Raw genomic sequence first — 21,662 nt, forward strand, 5'->3', positions numbered from 1 at the left:
TCAGGTAAAGATGAATGAAATCCTGCTTTCAGTTATACATCCATACTTCCTCTGACATCACTGCAGAGTGGACAGGTCTGTGCCATTCTGTACAGCCTTTTGCAATGCCATCACCACAGAAACAATGAAAAGGGTTGAATTTGGGGGTAACATTATCAAATTGTGAAAATCAGCATCATCTTGGTGCTTCCAAAGGATCTGGTTGCCTTCAGCATTTAAGGATCTGTTCCACAGTTAAAACAATGACTTGGCACATCCTATTTAACTGGCAGAATCTTAAAAATCTGACACACTTTCTTCTCTGAGCTGTTTATTTCTTGGAATGGTTTCAGGCAGCTGCAATAGTAATGCTAAACCCATTAGGTCATGCTCTGCTTCCAACCAGCTTCTCAGTACACTTAACAATGGACTAATTCCTACCAGCATTGAATTGTTTTCAGAATGATACTTTGCCACATCTGTATTTTGTGCTAATTCAATTTGTCAGTTCTACTGTTAGAAAAGAAAGAATAAGAATTTAGTCTTCTGTAAAGATCTGACAGTCCTTTTCTCCCCCTATTTCACTAAATCTGTTCTTTCCTGTCAGAGCAGAATTTCAGATTTCCTGAATCAGAGCAGAAATTTTTCTGTGTTCTATTTTGCTATGCTCAAAATTCAAGATTTAATTATCCCCTCACTGTTGTAACACCACCTTTTTCTGTATCACTCTGGACAAACATTTTCTTCATGTTTTCTGTTAAGTATAGCACAATTGTTTCTGCCTGTGTCTCTGCTCTTTTTCTTCCCATTCCACTTTATTCTCTTTGTTCTGACAAAATTACTCTTGAAACCACTCTCAACAAACAACTCCTCCATGCTTAGTTTCAGGATGACCCATAAAACTGGTTACTGCATGCTTTTGAAGAACATTGGGTCCTACAGCAAGAAAAAGGACCAAGAAAGATCATTTTGCTCCTATTCATAACTTTCCCACTGACTCATGATGCACCCTAGGCAAACCATTTAACTCTTTTTTGACCCAAATAATTTTGCAGAGCTATCATATTTCCTCTAGGCCATCTCCTTTCTAGGACAAAAATTCAAGAATTTCTCAGTTGTCCCTACAGGACAGTTTTCCACTCTATAGTTCCCTGGTCCCAGAGGTGTGAACAGTGATCTTAGCTCTCAGGCTCATTGCTTTGCACTCACCTGTGTCACAAAAACTCCACCTGAATATGCCAGTGTTCTTAAGCCACTGTTTGCTCTGTCTAGTTGCTTTATATATACAGTAATTTACACCCTAAACAACCTTTGTCATACTCAGAAATGCTGCCAGTGGATATTTTTTGTTTATAGAAAGACTAGGATAACTCAGGTAAAGCAAAACGAAAAATAATACAAATGGCTAAAAACCAGATCACAGCAATACACCGTGAAGGTAACCAGGGAAAAGAAAGATCCAAGTTACTGGTGGCTGCAGATATCCCCAGCTAATGCTGCCTGATTAGGCAGATGTCTCTGTGCATCACAGCCCAAAAGCATGTCCTGCTTCTGGAGCCACACTGGCCCAAACCACTGAAACGCCTCCGTATTTAGAGACACTAGACTTGAATGAGATCTTTATTCAGATGTCACAATATAGTCAAATGCTTTGGGAAATAGGCTGGGGAAATGTTCCTACACCAATCTAAGGAAAGAGATTTAAAACCCTTATCAATAAACTAAACTGGACTTATCAACAAGACAGCGTTGATAAAAATTAAAATTATTGCCAATTATTGACTTATTTACAACCTGGCTAGAAATCAACTTTTGTACTGTGCTACTTGGGCCTGGTGTCACGTTAACCAGCTAAGCTGGGTCATCGTGATTGCTCTGTTTATTTAATTTTCTTTCCTTAAACATTGGCAGAATACTGTGAGTCTTCTGAAATTTCATTGACGTGCCAGGATTGCTTACAAATGAGACATCTCATGACAGAGCTCTTAGAGTTCTTTAGTATATGTTATCTTAACCTGGTGCTTTAAAATTATCAATATTACTTACAATGATGATGAACCTCATCCTTAATTATTTGCAGACTGAAAAGGGTTCCATCATACTTCTCTAATACAAATGCTTCATCCAGGATATATTTCAATACCAAGTATTATTACCAACACTTGCCCACTGTTCCTTGTGCCATTGCAAAGCTTTCTTCCTCAGGCCAAATTTCCTGTAGTACCTTTACAGTCCTCATTCTATTTTTATGGTTCATAAATCTCCATGGGTATTGATTGCCATAGAGTCTTCCTTTTTAAAAAATAATAAATGTCAGTAGTTTTGACATTTTCAACTTCTGTTGCATTTTTCTTGTGTAGGTTTCACTCAAAACATTTTATAAATATTCATTAATCTTCAAAATATACCGGAGAGGAAAATAAGTAGTGAGAAGCAAACTGTGTCAGTAGGAGAGGGTTAAAAAGAGACTTATCTGATCACTGCAAGTATTGCAGAACTAGGACTAGCACAGACAAGTTCTGTTGTAGTCTTTTTTCACATTGCAAATGGAGCTGCACTTTGTAAGGTAAACCTCAGAAAAAGTTATGTCAAATTATTATTCAGAAGTTATTATGCAAAAATTATAGAATCACAGAATTGTTCAGGTTTGAAAAGACCTTTAAGATCATTGAGTCTGATGCTCCAGGCTTTTATGAAATAGAATAGTGTAAAAAGCCTGATCATCCAAAACAAATTATTAAACAATGCATTTGCATGGATCTTGAAGAATAATGAAAACATACAAAAAATCATTGTTTCACTATGTAAGACAAATAATGTCAAGCAGGCTAATTTGCCTTGCTGAGAAACAACCATCCCAAAGAGAAAGAGAAAGCTATAGAATAGATTTGGCTTTTTAAGATTTTGATAACATTTGATATAATATTCTGATAAGCAACTGGAAAAACCAAAGTGCAAATGAAATCACTGTAACACTTGCTTAAAAATATATTAAAAGATTACTGTGATTATGTTGTTGTTAAACTCAGACAAATCTTCTGTTAATAATCCCTAAGGATCTGTTCTGATCCAGTCAACCCCTTACATTTTCCTAAACAATGAAGTCAAGATTTTGCAAGCATTCTGAAGGATGAGATTAGAATAAAAATGATCTTTCTATCCAAAGAACTAGACCAAGCCTCCAAAGGTGAAATTCTAGGAAAGGAGATGAAAAATGCTTGCACTGAGGAAAGATAAATCATTGGAAAAAATTATCCAGGAAAATATACTGCAAAGCAACAGCAGAGCAGCCAGGGAGTTGGGACACGTAGTAGCAACCTCTGCCATTTACAGCTGAAATGTTACACTGTGGAAGAAGGTTTAATCTTTTAAGGCTTCAGTGTGTGCGGAGCCCTGGAAGTCCTGACTCACCAAGCAAGCAGATGCAGGACCTACAGACATCCCACTAACAGTTACTCAGAGTTGGTGACGTATCTCACATTCCACTGAGGCGCTGCTTCTGGAATGACCCCAGTGCATCACACAGACTGTGGAATGTGGTGGGTATCAGGCAGAGTTTAACTCTATCCATCTTCCCAATGAAATCGGCTCACGAGCTCTGTCAACACCAGTGCAATATGTTCTAGGAGAACAAACATGCTTTTGGTATTTATCTAATGACTATATAATTTAAAAGGAATGAAATTAGCTGAATTTATGCACAATTTCTGGTTATTTTCCTTCCTTTTTTTTCTGTTCCAAAGGTTTGCATAACTTGGACTTATTTTAAAATATGCCATTTGCTTCAGACAGCTCATGTCTATTGTGTTTGCTCTACTTCATTATCCAAGAAAACACTGAGATTTAGACAAGAAGAGTTAAGTAAAAAGTCCAAAAAGCATTAGGGTTTGGATTACAATTTGAAACATTGCCAAACTTTACTAATGGCAAAACTGAATTGCCCCATGCCTGAAGACTGATAATTCTCAAGCACAATTCATTTTTCCTTTTGGCAAAAAAAAACTCCTGCACCTTTGATACAGTCACCTAAGAGAACAGATCTAATTCAGTGTGAAGCTGCAGGTCAGCTCCAGACTATGGTGAGAAAAGACCCAAGCAAAGAAATCAATCATCTGCTTCAAATAAGTGTGAGGACACAGTTAGGATCAGACCTCAACAATCTGGCAGCTTTCAACATGTCCAAGATAAAGCTGCGGCAATTCCCTACTACTGAGATTTTATCTTCATAGAGAAATGAAGGAAGAAAGTCTCTCTCCTAAAAGCATATATCTCCTGCCTCTGTTCTGATGACCAACTGCTATCTGTGTCCTAGTTTCTTCTGGCCTCCTTCCTTGGAAAAGCAGTGAGGTCTCTGTGGAGTTCGCCTTGATTCCCCTCTCAGACAGCTGTGAGTAATTCAATGTTAAAGCTCTTGAGTTAATTCTCTCATTAGATCACTTTCCTTCTTCATGGAATGATTATTCCCATGGGAGAAATGAGAAAGACTAAAACAATATTGTGCTAGTATCTGACACACTGCATTCAGGATGTTTATTTTAAATCAAATTGCCTGGAATTGATCCAGATCTATGGCTTAAACACAAGAGTCTTCTAAGTGGTGGGGAATTGTAGCCATGCATGTTGCACAACATTCCCCATTTCACTGGAATTCCTCCAAACTTCCTGCTAGGTAAGTGTACCTAGAACACAAACCTCTCCATACAAGTAGGTCAGGTGACACAATCCTTTCACTGCTAGGGCATACTTTAGGACTGAAAAAGGTTTTTTTCCTTGTTTTATTATTTTTTATCACACACCAAACCCTTTTCCACCCAATGCTACTGTGAAGGTGAAGCCTGGAGCACAGGGTAGTGGAATATTGCTAGTGCTCCTGTAATCACAAGCCAATATCTGTGCATTACTCACTGGGAATGTTACATTCCCTCTGAAGGCTCCTGTGGCTCAGAGGTGTTCCCAGCTTTTGCTGCCTGGCTCCCCAGGGCATGACTTGAGGGGGCAACATTTCCTCAACTGGATGCCAGCACAGCCTGTGCTGCAGCACCTTTGGTGGGATGTGAATACTTGGGAGAGTTTCTCAATTCTCACTTCAAAAGTGCTAAACCTCTCTGGACTGACAACTCTCATAGCAGGTTGTTACCCTAATGCCACCTTTACCTCAAGCCACATTACAGTGAAAATAGTAAATACTTACTTATGAATTTAAAAACAGAGAAAAAAAGTTCATGAAGACTTCTAAAGGAGAGGAGAGGAGAGGAGAGGAGAGGAGAGGAGAGGAGAGGAGAGGAGAGGAGAGGAGAGGAGAGGAGAGGAGAGGAGAGGAGAGGAGAGGAGAGGAGAGGAGAGGAGAGGAGAGGAGAGGAGAGGAGAGGAGAGGAGAGGAGAGGAGAGGAGAGGAGAGGAGAGGAGAGGAGAGGAGAGGAGAGGAGAGGAGAGGAGAGGAGAGGAGAGGAGAGGAGAGGAGAGGAGAGGAGAGGAGAGGAGAGGAGAGGAGAGGAGAGGAGAGGAGAGGAGAGGAGAGGAGAGGAGAGGAGAGGAGAGGAGAGGAGAGGAGAGGAGAGGAGAGTTTCCCAAGCCATTGACAGTTCAGCTGAGAAATGGATAGAGCCATCATCATCTTGCTGGTAGTGTGAACACCTAAATGTTTTCACACAAGTCCTGTATACTAGGGCTGCCTGTGCAGAAAGACTGTCTTGGGGGACCCTCTTGCTCTCTGTGTTTGGGTCAGTTTCAGACCTCTGTCCTACACACACAATACACACATATTCATCAAGATTCACTAACCCTCCCAGGAATGAAGGTAATAGCTCTTGGGTCTGGCCCAAACCTGTCGAGGGAGTATTCTCATGCCTGGCTTGAGTCTGGAAAATCTCCCTGTGAAGCACAACCCACTATGGTAGGAAACATTCAGACCCTGAAGGGAAGCTTCTTTATCCACTGACGCTTATGTATCATCACGTGAAAGCATAAGCTGACAACAGGTTTATGCAGGTATCTAATTAGAATATAGTGTCTGTAGCTCATTAGAGGCTTTTGGCTGAGTTGACAAACACAATAAGCAGTTGCGATTATCACCATTGGGGTGATATAATGGGGTAAACCAATGCTGTCTTTGAGAAATACCTTACAAGTAGCCAGGGATCCTCTTCTCTCCTCTCGTCTGAGAGTGTGAGGTTCAGCCCCTTCAAGGGGCTGCTCAACAGCACCCACCAACTGTGCATCCACAGACTGCTGATCTGCATTGTTGCTTTGGACATGCAGTGGCATCCAGAGTAAACAGGATATCTGGGATAAACCTAGACTTTTACAGAGACAAGGTGTCTTGGAAATGTAAGAGATGTAGCTTAGTACACTGTAGATGCTTGTACTCCTCATGAACTCTTGGTAGCTCTGCACTTTTGCAATTTTGGCTTCCCTGGGAGAAGTTTAAGTCCAAATCCTTGTGGAATTTAGGGAAGTGGAGCAAAAATGGTTGTATCCTATGAAGATTTTGTGACCTCCACACGAAAACACAAAGTAAGCTCCTTTCCATTTTTGGTAAGGCTGTAAAACACCTCTCCTTTGACAGATCCAGTGCATTACAATACAAGTAGCAACTATTGTGGGCAATTAGTAACAAAAATGGCAACTGCCTGTACCATTGCAAAGTTATAGCACATGCCTTAGCAGAGAAGGCAAAGTGCAGAGATGCAGTTTGCAACAAGAAGTGAAGATTTCATATCCACTAAACCGGGGAGGAATTAGACCTGGCACATTGTGGTTAAAAATGGAAAGTGGCTCCCTATCAGAAAAGGTCCCGTGGGATTTGATGTACCTACAAATAGTCAAGGCCTGAGTTTCATGTCTCCTCTGCAAAAGGGAATTTTAGCAGCCAAGTATGGTAAGGGGTTTTAAGTCAAAATGGTCCCCAAAACTGCAAATGTAATGGACAGGTTCTGACAAGAAATAGTCAGGCGAAAGTGCACATTCAAATCAATTATTACTCTTTTTTAGGGTTTGGGGTGGATATTTGGTTTTTATTGGTTTTTTTAAGACTAAGAGCTCTCCATCTATATCGAGTTCAGGGGAAGGAAAAAAAAAAAAAAAAAAAAAAGAAAAGAAAAATCAAACGTACAAACTTAAATCATACTGTAAGAGAGGAGAGGTTCAGCATCCGCATAGGCAACACCTTCCAGTCTCCCGATGTTGTTAATGTTCCAATACGTCACCCTGTAGTCCCGGTTTTATTAATGTTCCAATACATCTCCCTGCGGTAACAGCGGCACCTGCAGGATCCGGGAAAAGCAGCACAGACACCTCCCTCGGCTCTGCAGAACATCATCCAGGCGTCTGGAAAGGTTTTCCTGAGAACACTTCAGCCAGGGAAATCTGAGCAGCCATGGGCCTCTGTGGGACAGGGTTTTTTCAAGAGAAAACATGAATAGTTTTTTTGTGAGAATCTTCTCACTGTTTTGGCAGGGTGGCAGCAGCACTTCTGTGCAGGTGTGGGCAGTGGGACGTTGAGGAACACAGGGCATGACTTTTTTTGTCACGTGTCCTACGTGACAGTCAGCATTCATCTGGCTTATTGGCAAATATATTTTTAAAAGTCTATTATATTAAAAATTGAAGACATTTTTAATTCCTTCACTACAGTGACTGCCATTCTTGGTGTTGGTTAATCAAAAGGCCTCCTCGTTACACAGTGCAATTTTACACTGTAAAAAGCACTTCCAGACTTATTCCTGAAAGTCTACAGCATGTTTTGGGAGATTCACAATAGTATATGGGAGCATTAGCTCCAACCTGTACAGCTCCTGTGTGGCCACAGAAGACACCCACTGAGGAAGTGCTCTTTGCTGGGGGCAGAACCAGGAACCCAGCACAACACAGGCCTTTGGGGCAAAATGAGCTCTCTCAGCAATGCTATTTTGTGTCTGTAAATTTGGCGCTATGGTGTGAAATCCCAGTGCTGGCCAAGAGTCTAATAGCTGACATCAGCCAGCCAGTGAGCCACTGGCATTTAGGGGAATTCTAAGCCTTTTACTCACAGGCCACTTCCGATGAATAAAATGTCAGCGCGAGAGCGGTCTGGTTTCTTTTACTGATGCGTCAAAGAAAGAAATACCTCGATGCATTTATTAGCTAAGCTTAAAATTTATAGTTATATCAGCATGCATCCAACTGTGTGTGCTTGCAGAAACCTTCTTCTAGATCTATGTTTTCTATGGGTATTTTTTCAAGACTAACTTGAAATGCAATTAGAATGTAATGCTGATGAAGAGAGAAACCAACAGCCCCCCAAGGGTATCATGATTCAGATTCTTTCCAGAAGTATATTTAAAAGTTATTACAATGAAATGCAGAATCATGAGAAAAGCCTGAGGGGCCATGACCATTGTAACTGTGAGCAGACGTGTTTTTCTTTCCCGGTCTCACAGTAAATAGATATGGAAGCTATCCAAGTGGCTCTCTGATCGCTTTTCGCTCTGGCTGGATGTTATGCTGCTGGTACACTTACGGAAAACTCCGGATGGATGTTCTTCTCTCAGAATTAGTGCCAGCTCTGCTGGACCCAGTGACTGCATGCATTTACCTCAGTATGTGATGCTCATCCCCCATCAGTGCTCAGGCATGCCATGACTCAGGGAATTACACAGGCTGAGATGGAAGCACACTCTGCCTCAGGATCTGTGCTGGAATGAAGAGGAAGGCCCACACATGGCATGACACTATGGACAAAGAGGCTGCTGGGCTGCATCTGCCTGTCACGCTCCTGGGCAGTTGTGGAAAACTCAGGAGGGATGCTTTTCTCTCAGAATCAGTGTCAGCTCTGCCAGGTCCAGTGATCATGTGCATTTACCTCAGTATGTGATGCTTATCCCATCAACACTGGTCTGCAGGTTGCACATCTGCAGGTACCTGGGCTGGTGGCAACTGCAATTTCTCCCCAACATAGCCAGATTTCTCACAAGCACAGACTGAGGCGGACAGAGACCCAGTTTGCAAGAGCATGAGTAGGACTGAGGGATAGAGGTTGTGAAGGCAGTGACTGAGTGAAAAACGTATTGCAGGACCAGTTTTAACCACAAACAAGCTCTGCAGACCAGGGAGGAAGCCCAGAGTGGTCAGAGGTGTCTGTCGGGGTGCACAGGGTCTCCTCACTATGAAATAGACATTAAGGTGCTGGAGCATGCCCATGGAAGACAGCAAGGCTAGAAAACATGTCTTAGGAGGAACAGCTGAGGCAGCAGGGGCTGTTCAGTCTCGAGGAGGCCCAGGGGGCACCTCACTGCTCTCTACAATTCCCTGCAAAGAGGTTATAGTGAGGTGGGGGTCAGCCTGTTTTACTGTGCCTGCAGTGAGAGGACCAGAGGAGATGGCCTTAAAGCTAAGACAGGTGAGATTCAGATTAGATGTTAGAAAAAAAAAAAAAATCACTATTCATGTGGTCAGGCAGTGGAATAAGTTGTCCAGAGAAGTGGTGGAGTCACCACCCCTGGAGGTGTTTAAGAGGCATCTAGATCTGGTACTGGATGAGGTGTTTTAGCAGTTTAGGGGTTACAGGAGCAGTGCTGGGTGGACCGTCGGGATGAGTAATCTTAAAGGTCTCTTCCAACCTTGACGAGTCCGTGATTCCTGTGGTGCCTCACGGGGCCAGGTGCCCAGGCAGGCGCACAGAGAAAGGAGCGGACAGAGGTAGCAGAGCCAGTGCCACGCTGAGGGCAGGCTGCTGGGCACGCAGAGCCCAGGGCACACAGGGAGCCCACACGGCGCCCCCGGCACGCACGCCCCGGTGCCCGCCCCGTCCCGGCACAGCCGCCTCAGCCGGGAGCGCGCTCTCCCCCGCGCACGCGCCCCGGGCGGGCGGGCGGAGCGAGGCGCGTGCGCGGCGCGAGGCCGCGCCTGGGGGGGGTCGGTGCCGCAGCAGCGATGGCGGCCAGTGCCGGGACGGGCAAAGGCGGCTCCGGCTCCTCCAGCTCCGTCTCGAGTTCCGAGCGGCACGCCCGCCTCCTCCTGGCCCAGATCAACCGGCTCCGTGCCGGGCACAGCTTTTGCGACGTGCGGCTGGAGGTGGGCCCGGAGGCGTTCTCCGTGCACCGCCTGGTGCTGGCGGCCAGCAGCCCCTACTTCGCGGCGCTGTTCGCGGGCGGCATGAAGGAGTCCGGGCGGGACGTGGTGCGGATCGCGGGCGTGGAGGCGGACACCTTCCACACGCTGCTCGACTTCATCTACACAGGTGAGGGCTGGCGAGGGGGCGAGGGGCGGGTGCCCCGCGGCCGCAGGCTGGAGCGGGGCCCCGCTGTGGTTTGGTGCCCGCAGGGGTGGTGAGCATCGCGGAGCACAACGTCCAGGAGCTCATCGTCGCCGCGGACATGCTGCAGCTCACCGAGGTGGTGGAGCTCTGCTGCGAGTTCCTCAAGGGCCAGATCGACCCGCTGAACTGCATCGGCCTCTTCCAGTTCTCCGAGCAGATCGCCTGTCACGACTTGATGGAGTTCACCGAGAGCTACATCCACGCGCACTTCCTGGAGGTGCAGAGCGGGGAGGAGTTCCTGGCGCTCACCAAGGAGCAGCTCGTGAAGATCCTGCGGAGCGAGGACCTGAGCATCGAGGACGAGTACCAGGTTTTCACAGCAGCCATGCAATGGGTTCTGAAGGATGTGGGGAAAAGAAAGAAATATGTGGTAGAAGTACTGGAGCCTGTTCGATTCCCTCTGCTACCAGCACAAAGGCTGTTAAAATACATAGAAAGTAAGTGAAAGAAGGAATATCAGATGCATGTACGTGAGCAAACCTTGTGTTGTTCAGAGTTACTGGGCTTTGATGGACTATTTTTTATATTAATAATATGATGAGTGAAAATAATTGTAGCAAACAAGTTCTATTTCTTAAAAAATAAGCACAGCTTACTTTAAAAACATGCTTTTGAAAACGCCTTATAAAAGTAAGCAACACTGATTTGTCTGCTGGTTTAGGAGAAGTTAGTAATTTTTCTACAACTGAATTGCTTACAGTTTGTTACTTTTCACTGTGCTTTTTTAAAATTCTGCTCATTTTATTCTTATTCTGCTTATGTTGCTCTTGAAGGTATTCCAGATTTCAGTCTTCGGGTGGCCCTGCAAACTCTGTTGAAAGAATATTGTGAAGTCTCTAAGTCTCCCAAAGAGAACAAGGTCAGCAGTTTTCTGCAGGCTTCTAAAGATCGTCCCCGGAGGAAAGCCAGGAAGTACCTTTATGCAGTAGGTTAGAATGTGGCTGTTTGAACCTTATAAAACAAATGAAGTAGTATCTCAGAATGCAGTACTGAAGAAGATGTTCGAGGATTTTTTAAAAATCAAAATATATAAAGATAGCAAAACGTTTCATCATGACTGAGTTACCATGTTAGCTACTTTGATTAGAACTGCACAGGAGTTCAGCATTCACATTTCTTGTCATTGTGACATGGCATTCAAAGCCCAGATTTGTTGTTCAGAAGTCATTTGTCATCTGCAAATCAGCAGAGGATTTACCCAGGGTTCACTGCTGGAATAGTGTATGCAAATTCACTGTATGCTTTCTTCTGGTGGCTGAAGTTTTCTCTGTGCAGGACACTTTGGTTCATATGATGGGATACTTGAAATTCCAAGTTTCTGGCAAAGCTGCAGCTTTATATTGGAAGGGAACATGTTTGTGTCACCCTGTGGGCAGTAGCACCAGCTTAGAGAGGAGAGGCTGTTGGCTGACCCTTGTATTTTACTGAAAACATGAAGTCTAATATTTGTAGTGTTGTGGCATCAGCTCAGCACAATTTCCGTGACCCTCAAGACAACCATTCTTCCTTGTATGCTGGAGAAACGAAGCTACTTGGAAAAATCCCATTCCTTCTAAAAGTGGCTCAATGGGTGTTACTGTAGTATGTTTAATGGTTTAGATATAGGAGCATGAGGATGAACAGGAAGCCCTTACTTGGTCTTTCCACTTCCTTTCCAGGTGGGTACACCCGACTGCAAGGAGGACGCTGGAGTGACAGCAGAGCCCTCAGCTGTGTGGAGCGATTTGACACCTTCAGCCACTACTGGACCACAGTGTCCTCTCTCCACCAGGCCCGGAGTGGGCTGGGGGTGGCTGTGGTGGGGGGAATGGTCTATGCCATTGGAGGTAACAGCTGAAATAAGCTTTCTTTCTTACGTGAATGCTAGACAATTCATGTGTGGAGACTTTCAAAGTTATTCTTCTTTTTAGTGGTTCTAAGGATTATACTGTTTTTAGGTGTAATAACAAAGGAATTTGGGTTCCTTGATTCTCTACTGTCACTGCTGTGTGAATGCCTGTTAAGGATCCTGTGCTGGCCAGTTTTTACTATGCTGCTGTCCCCTCATGGTGTAGCTACTCACAGGTTACCATATAGATCTGTGCAGGTATACTCAGAGATGTTGGCTATTCTGTGGACTTTGTGTACCACCACTAATGGAATTTCTTTCCTCGCTTACAGTCTAGCAGAAGCCCATAGCATAAAAGGCAGTAGTACAGGACAGATCACTTGTGCGCTGCCTGCCTGGAAAGGCTCATTATGTCTGTTTGCACAAGGATGTGATGAGTAGCTCTACTAGCCCATCACAAAAGAATGCATATGTAGACTGTTTTTGTCACCACAGAGCTCATTCTTTGGTCTTGAAAACCCAGTCAGTTATGCTGAGGAGTAAAAAATGCAGTGCTGTGTTTGTTTACTTCTCTGATGTTTTCAGTAACATTTTAGGAAAATATTGATGAAAGTAGTTCTTAGTGATGATTCAGTTCTGGGTATAAATGAAGCTTTTGCTACGTTGGCCGTTTTGCCAAAAGATAAATGTTGTATTCAAATGTTGCCTGTCCTGGAAGAAATTGAAGACTGTTTCCAGATCTGCTCTGCAAAACATTGTATTTCCCCTGACTCTTCTTGTTTTTATTATGCAGGTGAGGACAACTCAATGATTTTTGACTGTACTGAATGTTATGATCCTGTTACTAAGCAATGGACAACTGTGGCTTCCATGAATCATCCCCGTTGTGCACTGGGAGTGTGCACATGCTATGGTGCTATCTATGCTTTGGGTAAGTTGTGGGGTTTTTCTAGGTGAAGTTAAAGATGCTAATTCATAGAACTTGTAAATTGATTTGATCTTAAATATTACATCTTGGTGATGCAAATTTGCAAACTTAAGTTTTGAAAAATGGATGTGTCCTTAAGTATTGACATATATACTGAATCTGCGTGGATTAGTTACTGTTTAGTTATAACTTGTTTCCGTTGTAGACTGACTGCGTGCTGATTTCAGAATTTGTCCTGGAACAGTCCACTGTGTGTCTAAAAATGCAGCTAATACACAACTTTGTGCCATTAAATTCCTTCCTGTGTTTGCTGTTAACTTGCAGGAGGCTGGATTGGAGCAGAGATTGGCAACACAATTGAAAGATTTGATCCTGAAGAGAATAGTTGGGATGTGGTGGGAAGCATGGCTAAGCCCCGTTACTGCTTTGGGTGTTGTGAAATGCAAGGTGAATATTGTTAAGTTTATATCCCTAAATAGTTCCAACAGCCATTGTATTTTGAAGCTTTATGTCTCAGTCACGAATTCTTACCTTTGTCTTGTACTGAGCTGTCAGTCACACACACTTGTGCCTTGCTTGTTTGTTGTTCTAATACTCTATTTTTAATTCTGCAGAATTCAAAGGCTATAAAGTTCTGTCTTGTCTTCTGCCTTTTGTCTTGTGAAAAGTTTTTACATGACTGCCATTAAGATTATCCAGCTAGTCTTTTAGCTAGCTAGTCAATTAAGCTAGTTGACTGTTCTTTCTGATATTGCTTTTATTTATCTTCTGTATTTGGGTTTGCATGTTTTTCTTTGTGACAATCTGAAGACTTGCCACAGGTTGTTTTAAGACAGACTTATCTTAATACTTGATCAATAAATGTGCTTACTAGGTATTTGATCCTGGCCAGGTCAGCAGTTGCAACCTTCTGAATTCCTTTCCCTGCACCTAATTAATTTTTGCTTTACTCAGCTTCTCGTGCTCAAGCCGCAAACTGCTCATAGAAAAAGCTTTATGTATTCTACTACTGAGCAAAAGGAGTGTTTTCTGTCATTCTTTAACCATCTTAATGTCAGGCTGAAGCTTGTGTTGTGACAGTAATTTTCTGTCTGTATTATGAAACGTGAAAGAGGAGAAACTCTGTTTCTGCAGGTTTGATTTATGTCATTGGTGGTATCAGCAGTGAAGGAGTAGAGCTGCGTTCTGTCGAAGTCTACGACCCCATCTCTAAACGCTGGTCTGAGCTCGCTCCAATGGGCACCCGAAGAGCCTATCTTGGTGTAGCTGTTCTCAATGATTGTATCTATGCTGTGGGAGGCTGGAATGAATCCCAGGATGCACTTGCTACTGTAGAAAGATACTCATTTGAAGAGGTATGGCAGAGTCCCTTCTTTTCATAAATGTGGATTGCATCAGCTTTGTCTAAGATGCTATAGAGGTAACCTGCTTCCTTTCTTTAAAAATAAAAAGCTGGAAATTCCATTTCCTTTTTGCTACTGGCTGGGTATCTTGAGTGAAACAAAGCTTTGGTAATCTCAGGGTCTGTCCTAAGTAATTGTCATGGTTTAACTATGCGCAGATACACATAGTTTGATAAATACTTTTTAGGATTAAGATAAGAGGATAGATTCCCCCTCTGCAACAGAAAGCTCAATAATCTGAATAATGAGAAACAACTCATTGTAAAGGTAAGAGTTACCTTTTATTGCAAAATTTAAGGATTGTCTTCATCAAAATGTAGTGGTGTTTTAGCATGACTAGAAGAAGATAAAAATTTTTTCTAGACTCTTATTGCTCATGTTTTTATGATGCTCTTTGGAAGAGTAGCTACTCTTAAAAGCAGAACATAATCCCATCTACCATCTGTTTTGCTTTTCAAATTGAATCTAGTTTTTCTGTTTCCCCCACCTCAAACTGTACCATGCTCTATTTTAGAGACTGACTGTATCTTGCAGTGACTGAAGAAAGGGAGGGGTGTTGTGTGCAGACAGTATGGCATCTCTCTATAGAGATTAACACAGTTTGGACCCCTTGTGGAAGTGTTGTCTTTCCTGTCTTGATAATGCTCTGGATACTGTACACATACCACATGTAAGCCTATGAAGTGTATACATAGTGTTCTTTCTATATGTTTCAGTCTTTAAGCTTTAAAAGTTACTTTATCAGCATCGGGGCTTGCCCTAAAGCTACTTCTTCATCTTTCACCTTTTTGTTAGGAAAAGTGGGTTGAAGTTGCATCGATGAAGATCCCAAGAGCTGGTGTTTGTGTTGTGGCTGTGAATGGACTTCTCTATGCCTCAGGAGGCCGAGCTCCCAGTCCTGATTTTGCTGCTCCAGTAACCTCTGACTCTGTTGAGGTTTATAATCCTCACATGGACAGCTGGACTGAAATTGCCAACATGATCACCAGCCGCTGCGAAGGAGGCGTAGCTGTGCTGTAAAACACAAAGAAGAAAACTCATTCAAGGAATGAGTAAATTATGTCTCCTCAGATTTCCTGTTTCATTGGCCAGAAACCTCCTTTAACACCGGAGCTTCAGTGGAGAATCAGATCAGAGGGATTTTCCTGAGCAAAAGGAAAAGCCCTTCAAAGTAAATTGGCTTATCCAGTGTCTGTCTCAGGAAGTATTCTGTTAAGAGTAGGAATGCCTCTCATAACTGGATTAAGCTCACTGAAAGAAATGGTGAATTTGCCGTGTAGAAATCTGAAGAAATATTTCCAACACGTTAGAGACATGAATCAGGTTGTTACTGAGCTGGCACTTCAGCCAGACTTGCAATCTGAAAGTGGGTTACTGTCAACAGCAAGGAGTTACCTGTAGGTAAGATCAGATGGGTGATTTGGATGGCATTAGTTCTTTTTCTGGCAAAAACAAGGAAGAGAAGATAACAGACAGGAAAGACTTAGTGCATCTACTTAAGACTTTGATGCATTTAAGCCTCTTTTCTGTTGCTGGATATGGTGGGCATTAAATATGAATTGGATCTTAACTTTCTGGCCACTCCACAAATTAAATTGTGAGTGGATGAGAATTTCCTATTCAGGAGGGTTGTCTTCACAGTTCTAATAGTGCTGTTCCCCTTCAGCCCTGGCTTTTCTTCTCAGTGGTATCAGTTATGCCAGTAGAGCTCCTTTTTGTGTAAGCTCTGGTGAATTTTAAATGCAAATGCTAATCATTAGATTGACTGTTCTGTTTAGGGCTGCTCTTAGTATAAAAACAAAGGGAAAGGCTTTTGCCCCCATAATCAAATTTTTTCCCGTGTTTTTTCCCGTGTGACACATGCTGAGACTGAGCATTGAATAATTGCTGTTCTGCCAGGCACTCTCCTTCACCTTCACTACATCTTGTATCCTGCCTCACCCAAATTTGAGCCAATGGAGCTTTTTGGGATAGAAGTAGCTGCATTTAGCATTAAAGTGATGACATCAGTGTGCTTTTAAGGAGTTTGTGTTTAGCTCGGATACACTTAGTAAAACAATACTACAAAGAGTTTAGAGTTATTTCTAGATTAATTTAATTAACACATTTGAAGTTGCTTTTTGCACACTGTGGCTGCATTTTCAGCACAGCTGTGGATGCTTGGGATGGAGTCTGAAGTGAGGCTGCTTGAATTTTGATAGACAGTGTTATTCTGGAACACAAAACCACAACTGGAACATCACAAAGCAGGAAGCCTGGCACTGTGTAGACAAAGGAGCATTCATGTTATTTAGGTCAATATCACCTCTGTAAAATTAACAAATTAATACATGAATAAATCCTCCAAGGTGAGTGTTGCAGGTACCTTAATAATCTAAGTCCTAAAATCTAACGTAGGGTTCAGCTAAAACATGCTACATGATGGAGAGTTTCTCTGATTGTTACATAATTTTGTGTTTGCTTTTACTTCAAAGAATTTCTTATGTTTCTGAATTAATGGTTTGATTTTTTCAAGTATAAGCTTGTTTTAACTGTTTTTCATAATAAATTGCAATTCAGAACTGACTGGAATGTTCTTGAATAGGTTCCTTTCAAATTTAGTAAGCTGTATTACTGCCACTTTTATATAATAGGTCACATTTTCTTTTTATTGAAAATCATATTTCCCAGTAGAACACTAGGGAAAGATTGGTTATAAATTGTGACTGAGTGGTGGAAGTAACATGCTTCTGCAGTAAAATACTCATGTATTTCTCTTCTCAGTGTAAAATCACTCAGACTTCTTGGGAGTTTGACTGTCTTGCCAGCTCTATTCAGCCCTTTGAGGGATGAAATTACAGGTAATATTTCTTAGTCTTTCTTCTTCATATTTCAGGATCCACCTTGGAACCGTTTGAGAAACACTACCTTAGCTGTATTTTATTAGTTTGGGAACTAATCAGGTTTACTTCTGATCTCTGCCTGTAAACTTCCTGGTTTAATGGAGCTTGAGAGAGTCTGCAGTTGTCTGAAGTTTCCTTCTCCAGGTTTTGTAACTGATTCTGTTATGTTTGAATGAAACTTTGAAGCTGGTTGATTATGGTCTCTGATCCTCAGCACCTCTTTTACCTAACCAAGACAAAGACAGGACTCTTCTCTGGACCTGTCTTAGAAGATGCCATGTCTAAGTAAGAAGGAATAGAAAAAAACATTTTCATTCACAAACTCAATTTTATTTCCTTTATGTTCAGAAAGCTTTGAAATATATTGTTTATAGGGTACTTTGATAGTTCAGCATAGAGCAATTGATACCCATAAATGCTTAGTATTGTTGTTTAACATACAAATGTTAACAGATTGCAAAAGGCAGAGGCTGATGTAAAGAGCTGCTGTTTCAGCAACATCATACAAGATGGTTCCATCTCCAGGACAGGCAGGTTTCTTAAACATCTGTTCTTTGCAGAATGAACAGGTAACAAATTTTCAGGGACAATATGTGCTTTATTTGGTGTAGAACAACAATGAAGAATAGTGCTTTACCAGAACTATGAGGATTATCTGGTCCTAAGACTATGTATGGATGCCATTTTCAGCTTTCTTCCTGCATTTTATACTGTACTTAAATACTTCTGATAAAAAGCTTACAGGAAATATGCTCACATCCCATTTCATACATTTCTTGAGGTAGCTGACACAAAAAAGAAAATCCATGTGGCTCAGGTTGTATCTTCCACTGTTCCACTAAATGATGTGCTAGGAAGAATGAAGTACAAAGAGCATATGCTTCTGCAGTAATAGACCCATCATGGAGGGTTTGCAGGCTACAAGTCCATTGGTACCTGTCCAAATACATGGATTCTTAGGGCAGAGAAGACAGAAGCTACTTTCAGTCCCATTATCTGATCCCTTAGTGCCAGCACTTGAGTGCTTGTGTCATAGCATAAGTTAACAGTCCTTTAAATTAGGAGCATGGCAGATCTTTATGGCTGTGTTGCATGCAGCTTCCTGACTGCATAGGAACAGGCCCAAATAACCTTTTTAATTTCAGTAAGCCTGAGCAGGAATTTGACCTTCCATCTCTTGTGGCACCTTGTCAGCGATACAAAGCTCCCCCTTCAGCTTTTCCCCACTCCAGCACAGCAGCTGAATGACACATTTCAGGTGAGCGCTGACCTTGGCTTGCCACTGCAAACAAACCTCCCCTGTCCTTTCTTCCCTGACACCACACTGAGCACTTCCTCACGCAGCATCCCTGGAAGTGTCCAGGCTGGATGGGGTTTTGAGCAACCGGATCTAGTGGAAGGTGCCCCTGTATACAGCAGAGGACTGGAACGAGATGATCTTTAAGGCCCCTTCCGATCCAAACCATTCTGGGATTTTCAGCACCTTCTTTGAAAAATGGAGTGAAGTATGAGTCTTGTTCCACAATACAGCAACTGAGTAAGATGTGCTATTGCATAATTCTCCGCTACTTCTTTAAACACCAAACTTTCACCTTGTTACTGCTGTTTTCCCCACCTCAGAACATGATCACACATTACAGTCAAACCAGACGCTTTCACAGTTCAGCACAAAGCAATTAATACTCATGTCATTTTGAATCTCCATTCTAAATTCCTAGAGCAGCAACATCTCAGTCAAGAGCAATTCTTTATTCTACAGATAGGGACAGACTCATGCTTGCCTTGGAAAAAATTGCCATTTACAATCCTTCCCTCTTGAACAAGCTTCAAAATCGATTGGAAAATCATTTTGCTTCAAGAATAAGCATCTTGATCCCTGCCCTAGTATGTCTTTATTTCTCCTGGATCTCCTTATTGGCAGATAATAGCTTTTCCTTATTGATTTATTAATTTGTGTTCTTAATTTGTGCCATATTTTTGTCATCACTTTGCTCCCCTTCTAATAAAGCTTTCAGTCCTACCGTGGCCAACAGGGATAATACCATCACCACTGTTCCCAGCACCCTCAGTACTTTAAACCACCTGGGGTAAGTAGGAAGAAGGGAAATGTCATAATGCAGAGCTATCCCCAAGGCCAGCGTGAGCATTACTGCTCCCTGAGTGACATCTTTGAAAAGCAAGGCTTGGCAGGCCAGCAGAGGAGGAACTGTGCCATTAGCCATGTTCAGCCAGTCTGGCTTGGCTGGGCTGTTTTCCGGGAGAGCAAAGCCCCACCTCATTCCCCCGAGGAACGAGGCTGTGGCAGCACCGTAGGCAACCTGAGCCAAGGCCAGTTCTGGGCAGTAGGTCCCCTGCACGGCCATGGCCAGCGGCACGGCCACAAACGGAACGAGCCCCCCGAGGCTTAAGTAAAGGACTGGTTTGGGAGAATCCTTCAGTGATTCCGGGCTTTTTTGTGACTCTGCTTCGGATTCTGCAGGGATTTTCTTCTTGAAGACAGGGAGAGAGGTGTGAAAAGCCTGGAGCTTGGTTGTGTAAACTGATGCTGGTTTGAGGCTCGGAGAAGTTGATGGAGGACGCGCATCTCTCCGCAGCTGGAAGGCCAAGGAAGACCAAGTTGTCTCATTCTTTCCATAGAGCAGCAGACTGGGACCAGTCAACTTCTGCAGCTGCAAGCACAAAACTTGTTCTGAGCACTGCATAGATCTGCAGGTACCTAAACCATCTACTGAATATTGTACCAAGTGGCTTTACAGGTCAGGTCACACCACAGCTGTCCTTGCTTTTGAATTTCAAGTGGTTTTAACTGAACTAATGAAGACCCTCAACACAGCTGATGAAGAATAACTGGGCTCTCCAGAGTGCACAAGCAAAGTTTACCCAGTGCCCACCTACCCCTCCCCACACACATACATTCTCTAGGTACTTTTAAGATAAATCAGTCGTTTTCAAAGTAAAATATAAAATAGTTTCATATAGAACCAGGATAAGGTCACCCAAAAAACCAGCTACTGTACCCTCACTACTACATCAAGAAGTGATAGGAAAAAAGACTTTGAGACAATAAAATTGGATTTTATAAAAAGAAATAGCATTGCCTAAAAGTGCTGTAGAAATTACAAACTATTCCAGAAAAGCTGACTGATAAACTCACACTCAGAAGCTGCTTTTTTTTTTTTTTCCAAAGCTGCAGTCCTAGCTTTTGCTATTTTACTTTAAAATAAAATCAGAAAAAAAAAACTTCCAGTAACTTACTTTGAAAGCTGAGTTGAAGCAGCATCGTTGTATGAGAGGAAACATACTTGTTTTGTCAATGCCCTAAAATAGAAATCAGGAGAAGTTGGTCTGATACTCAAAGTTCAGTCACAGTCTACACTTATCAAATACAGGAGTCTTATAGGTATATATTTAAAGAGATACATGTATATATATTATATACGTATTCAATCAGTACTTGCACACTGCAGAATACGTAGTTTCAAGCAGCTTTACGAACTGAAATTCTAAGGCTGTATTAACTGTTGCAAGAATAATTTCTAGTTAAAGAACTGAGTATCAGGGAACAGGTGATGGCTTCCCGTTCATGGATCATCTCCTCTTCAAGGGATAATGGCTGCACAAAGCTTATAAAGGAGCGATTCCTCACGCGCGGACAAAGCGATCATTAATTTAAAAAAGGAGTGGGAAAGCGATCCCATCCAAGCTGCAGGTAAGCTCCCTGCCGGGGTACGACACTCACCGGGGGAAAGTGGACGGTTCGCCCTAGATTTGACTCCGCAGTTCCCGGTCCTGCTGCGCCGGGAGAGAAAGGCTCCGTGCAGCCAAACTCCCCTGACGGAGAGCGAAGGGAGCGGAGAATATACGTATATTCCAGAGAAAGAGGGGGCCGCTCCGCCCACCGGGAACCGGGCAGGACTCACGGGGCGCTGCCGCCGGCCCGGACCCGCACGCTGTGGCGGCTTCCGGTGCAACCATAAGGGCTCCGACGGCGCCCGGTGCTTAGCGCTACCGGTCCGGGCGAGAACCGGCGCGGCCCATCGTGTTCCTCCAGCCGATAGTGGGGGCAGCAGCGTCAGCCATTCAGCCCGAGGGCCGCGGATGGTCTGGCAGAGGAGTCACACGCTCCTCTCGTGCCCGTGGGACAGAACCTCTCGTGAGGAGCAGTGCGATCTGCAGAAAGCACTGCTTTCTATCTTCCGGCATCGCCGCATCGGGAAAGCTTTTCACAAGCAGCCTACAAATCCCAATATGCCCTGCGGCGCGCCGCCCGCCTACATGCACGGCGGAGATGTCGGGTAGTCTTGTGGGACGTGTAGTCTGCGGCTACTTCCGACAGGCGGTGACGGGG

At 43.2% G+C, this 21,662-nt stretch overlaps 3 protein-coding genes across 4 annotated transcripts in view; 2 read left to right on the top strand and 1 right to left on the bottom strand.

The window, feature by feature from the left end:
- The window catches only part of PRDX1 (peroxiredoxin 1), a 354,741-nt gene that overhangs the window by 251,119 nt on the left and 81,960 nt on the right, over positions 1–21,662 (top strand). The window lies entirely within an intron of this gene.
- On the top strand, positions 9,827–16,997 carry IPP (intracisternal A particle-promoted polypeptide). The gene is made up of 8 exons (XM_066324952.1): positions 9,827–10,195; positions 10,279–10,710; positions 11,047–11,202; positions 11,932–12,099; positions 12,895–13,032; positions 13,354–13,476; positions 14,164–14,384; positions 15,228–16,997. The coding sequence occupies exons 1-8, from the start codon at positions 9,889–9,891 to the stop codon at positions 15,450–15,452; spliced, it is 1,770 nt and encodes a 589-aa protein (XP_066181049.1). The 5' UTR covers positions 9,827–9,888; the 3' UTR covers positions 15,453–16,997.
- Positions 17,623–21,357, bottom strand: TMEM69 (transmembrane protein 69). Of its 2 annotated transcripts, none has more exons than XM_066324955.1 (3): positions 21,235–21,357; positions 20,570–20,632; positions 17,623–19,983 (listed from the first exon to the last, which is right to left on the bottom strand). In XM_066324955.1, the coding sequence occupies exons 2-3, from the start codon at positions 20,612–20,614 to the stop codon at positions 19,261–19,263; spliced, it is 768 nt and encodes a 255-aa protein (XP_066181052.1). In that variant the 5' UTR covers positions 20,615–20,632; positions 21,235–21,357; the 3' UTR covers positions 17,623–19,260. The 2 variants fall into 2 exon arrangements, with proteins under 2 accessions (XP_066181052.1, XP_066181051.1); XM_066324954.1 differs by having other exon boundaries at positions 21,054–21,357.

This window comes from Sylvia atricapilla, chromosome 9, assembly GCF_009819655.1.
Source record: "Sylvia atricapilla isolate bSylAtr1 chromosome 9, bSylAtr1.pri, whole genome shotgun sequence".
NCBI classification, from domain to species: Eukaryota; Metazoa; Chordata; class Aves; order Passeriformes; family Sylviidae; genus Sylvia; species Sylvia atricapilla.

Excerpts from the sequence above, each read along its gene's own strand:
- TMEM69 (XM_066324955.1), bottom strand. The coding sequence starts at position 20,614 with ATGTTTCCTCTCATACAACGATGCTGCTTCAACTCAGCTTTCAAA. Across the intron at positions 19,984-20,569 it reads GCTTCAACTCAGCTTTCAAA|CTGCAGAAGTTGACTGGTCC; the intron begins GTAAGTTACTGG and ends TTGTGCTTGCAG.
- IPP (XM_066324952.1), top strand. The coding sequence starts at position 9,889 with ATGGCGGCCAGTGCCGGGACGGGCAAAGGCGGCTCCGGCTCCTCCAGC. Across the intron at positions 10,196-10,278 it reads GCTCGACTTCATCTACACAG|GGGTGGTGAGCATCGCGGAG; the intron begins GTGAGGGCTGGC and ends TGGTGCCCGCAG. Across the intron at positions 11,203-11,931 it reads GAAGTACCTTTATGCAGTAG|GTGGGTACACCCGACTGCAA; the intron begins GTTAGAATGTGG and ends CTTCCTTTCCAG.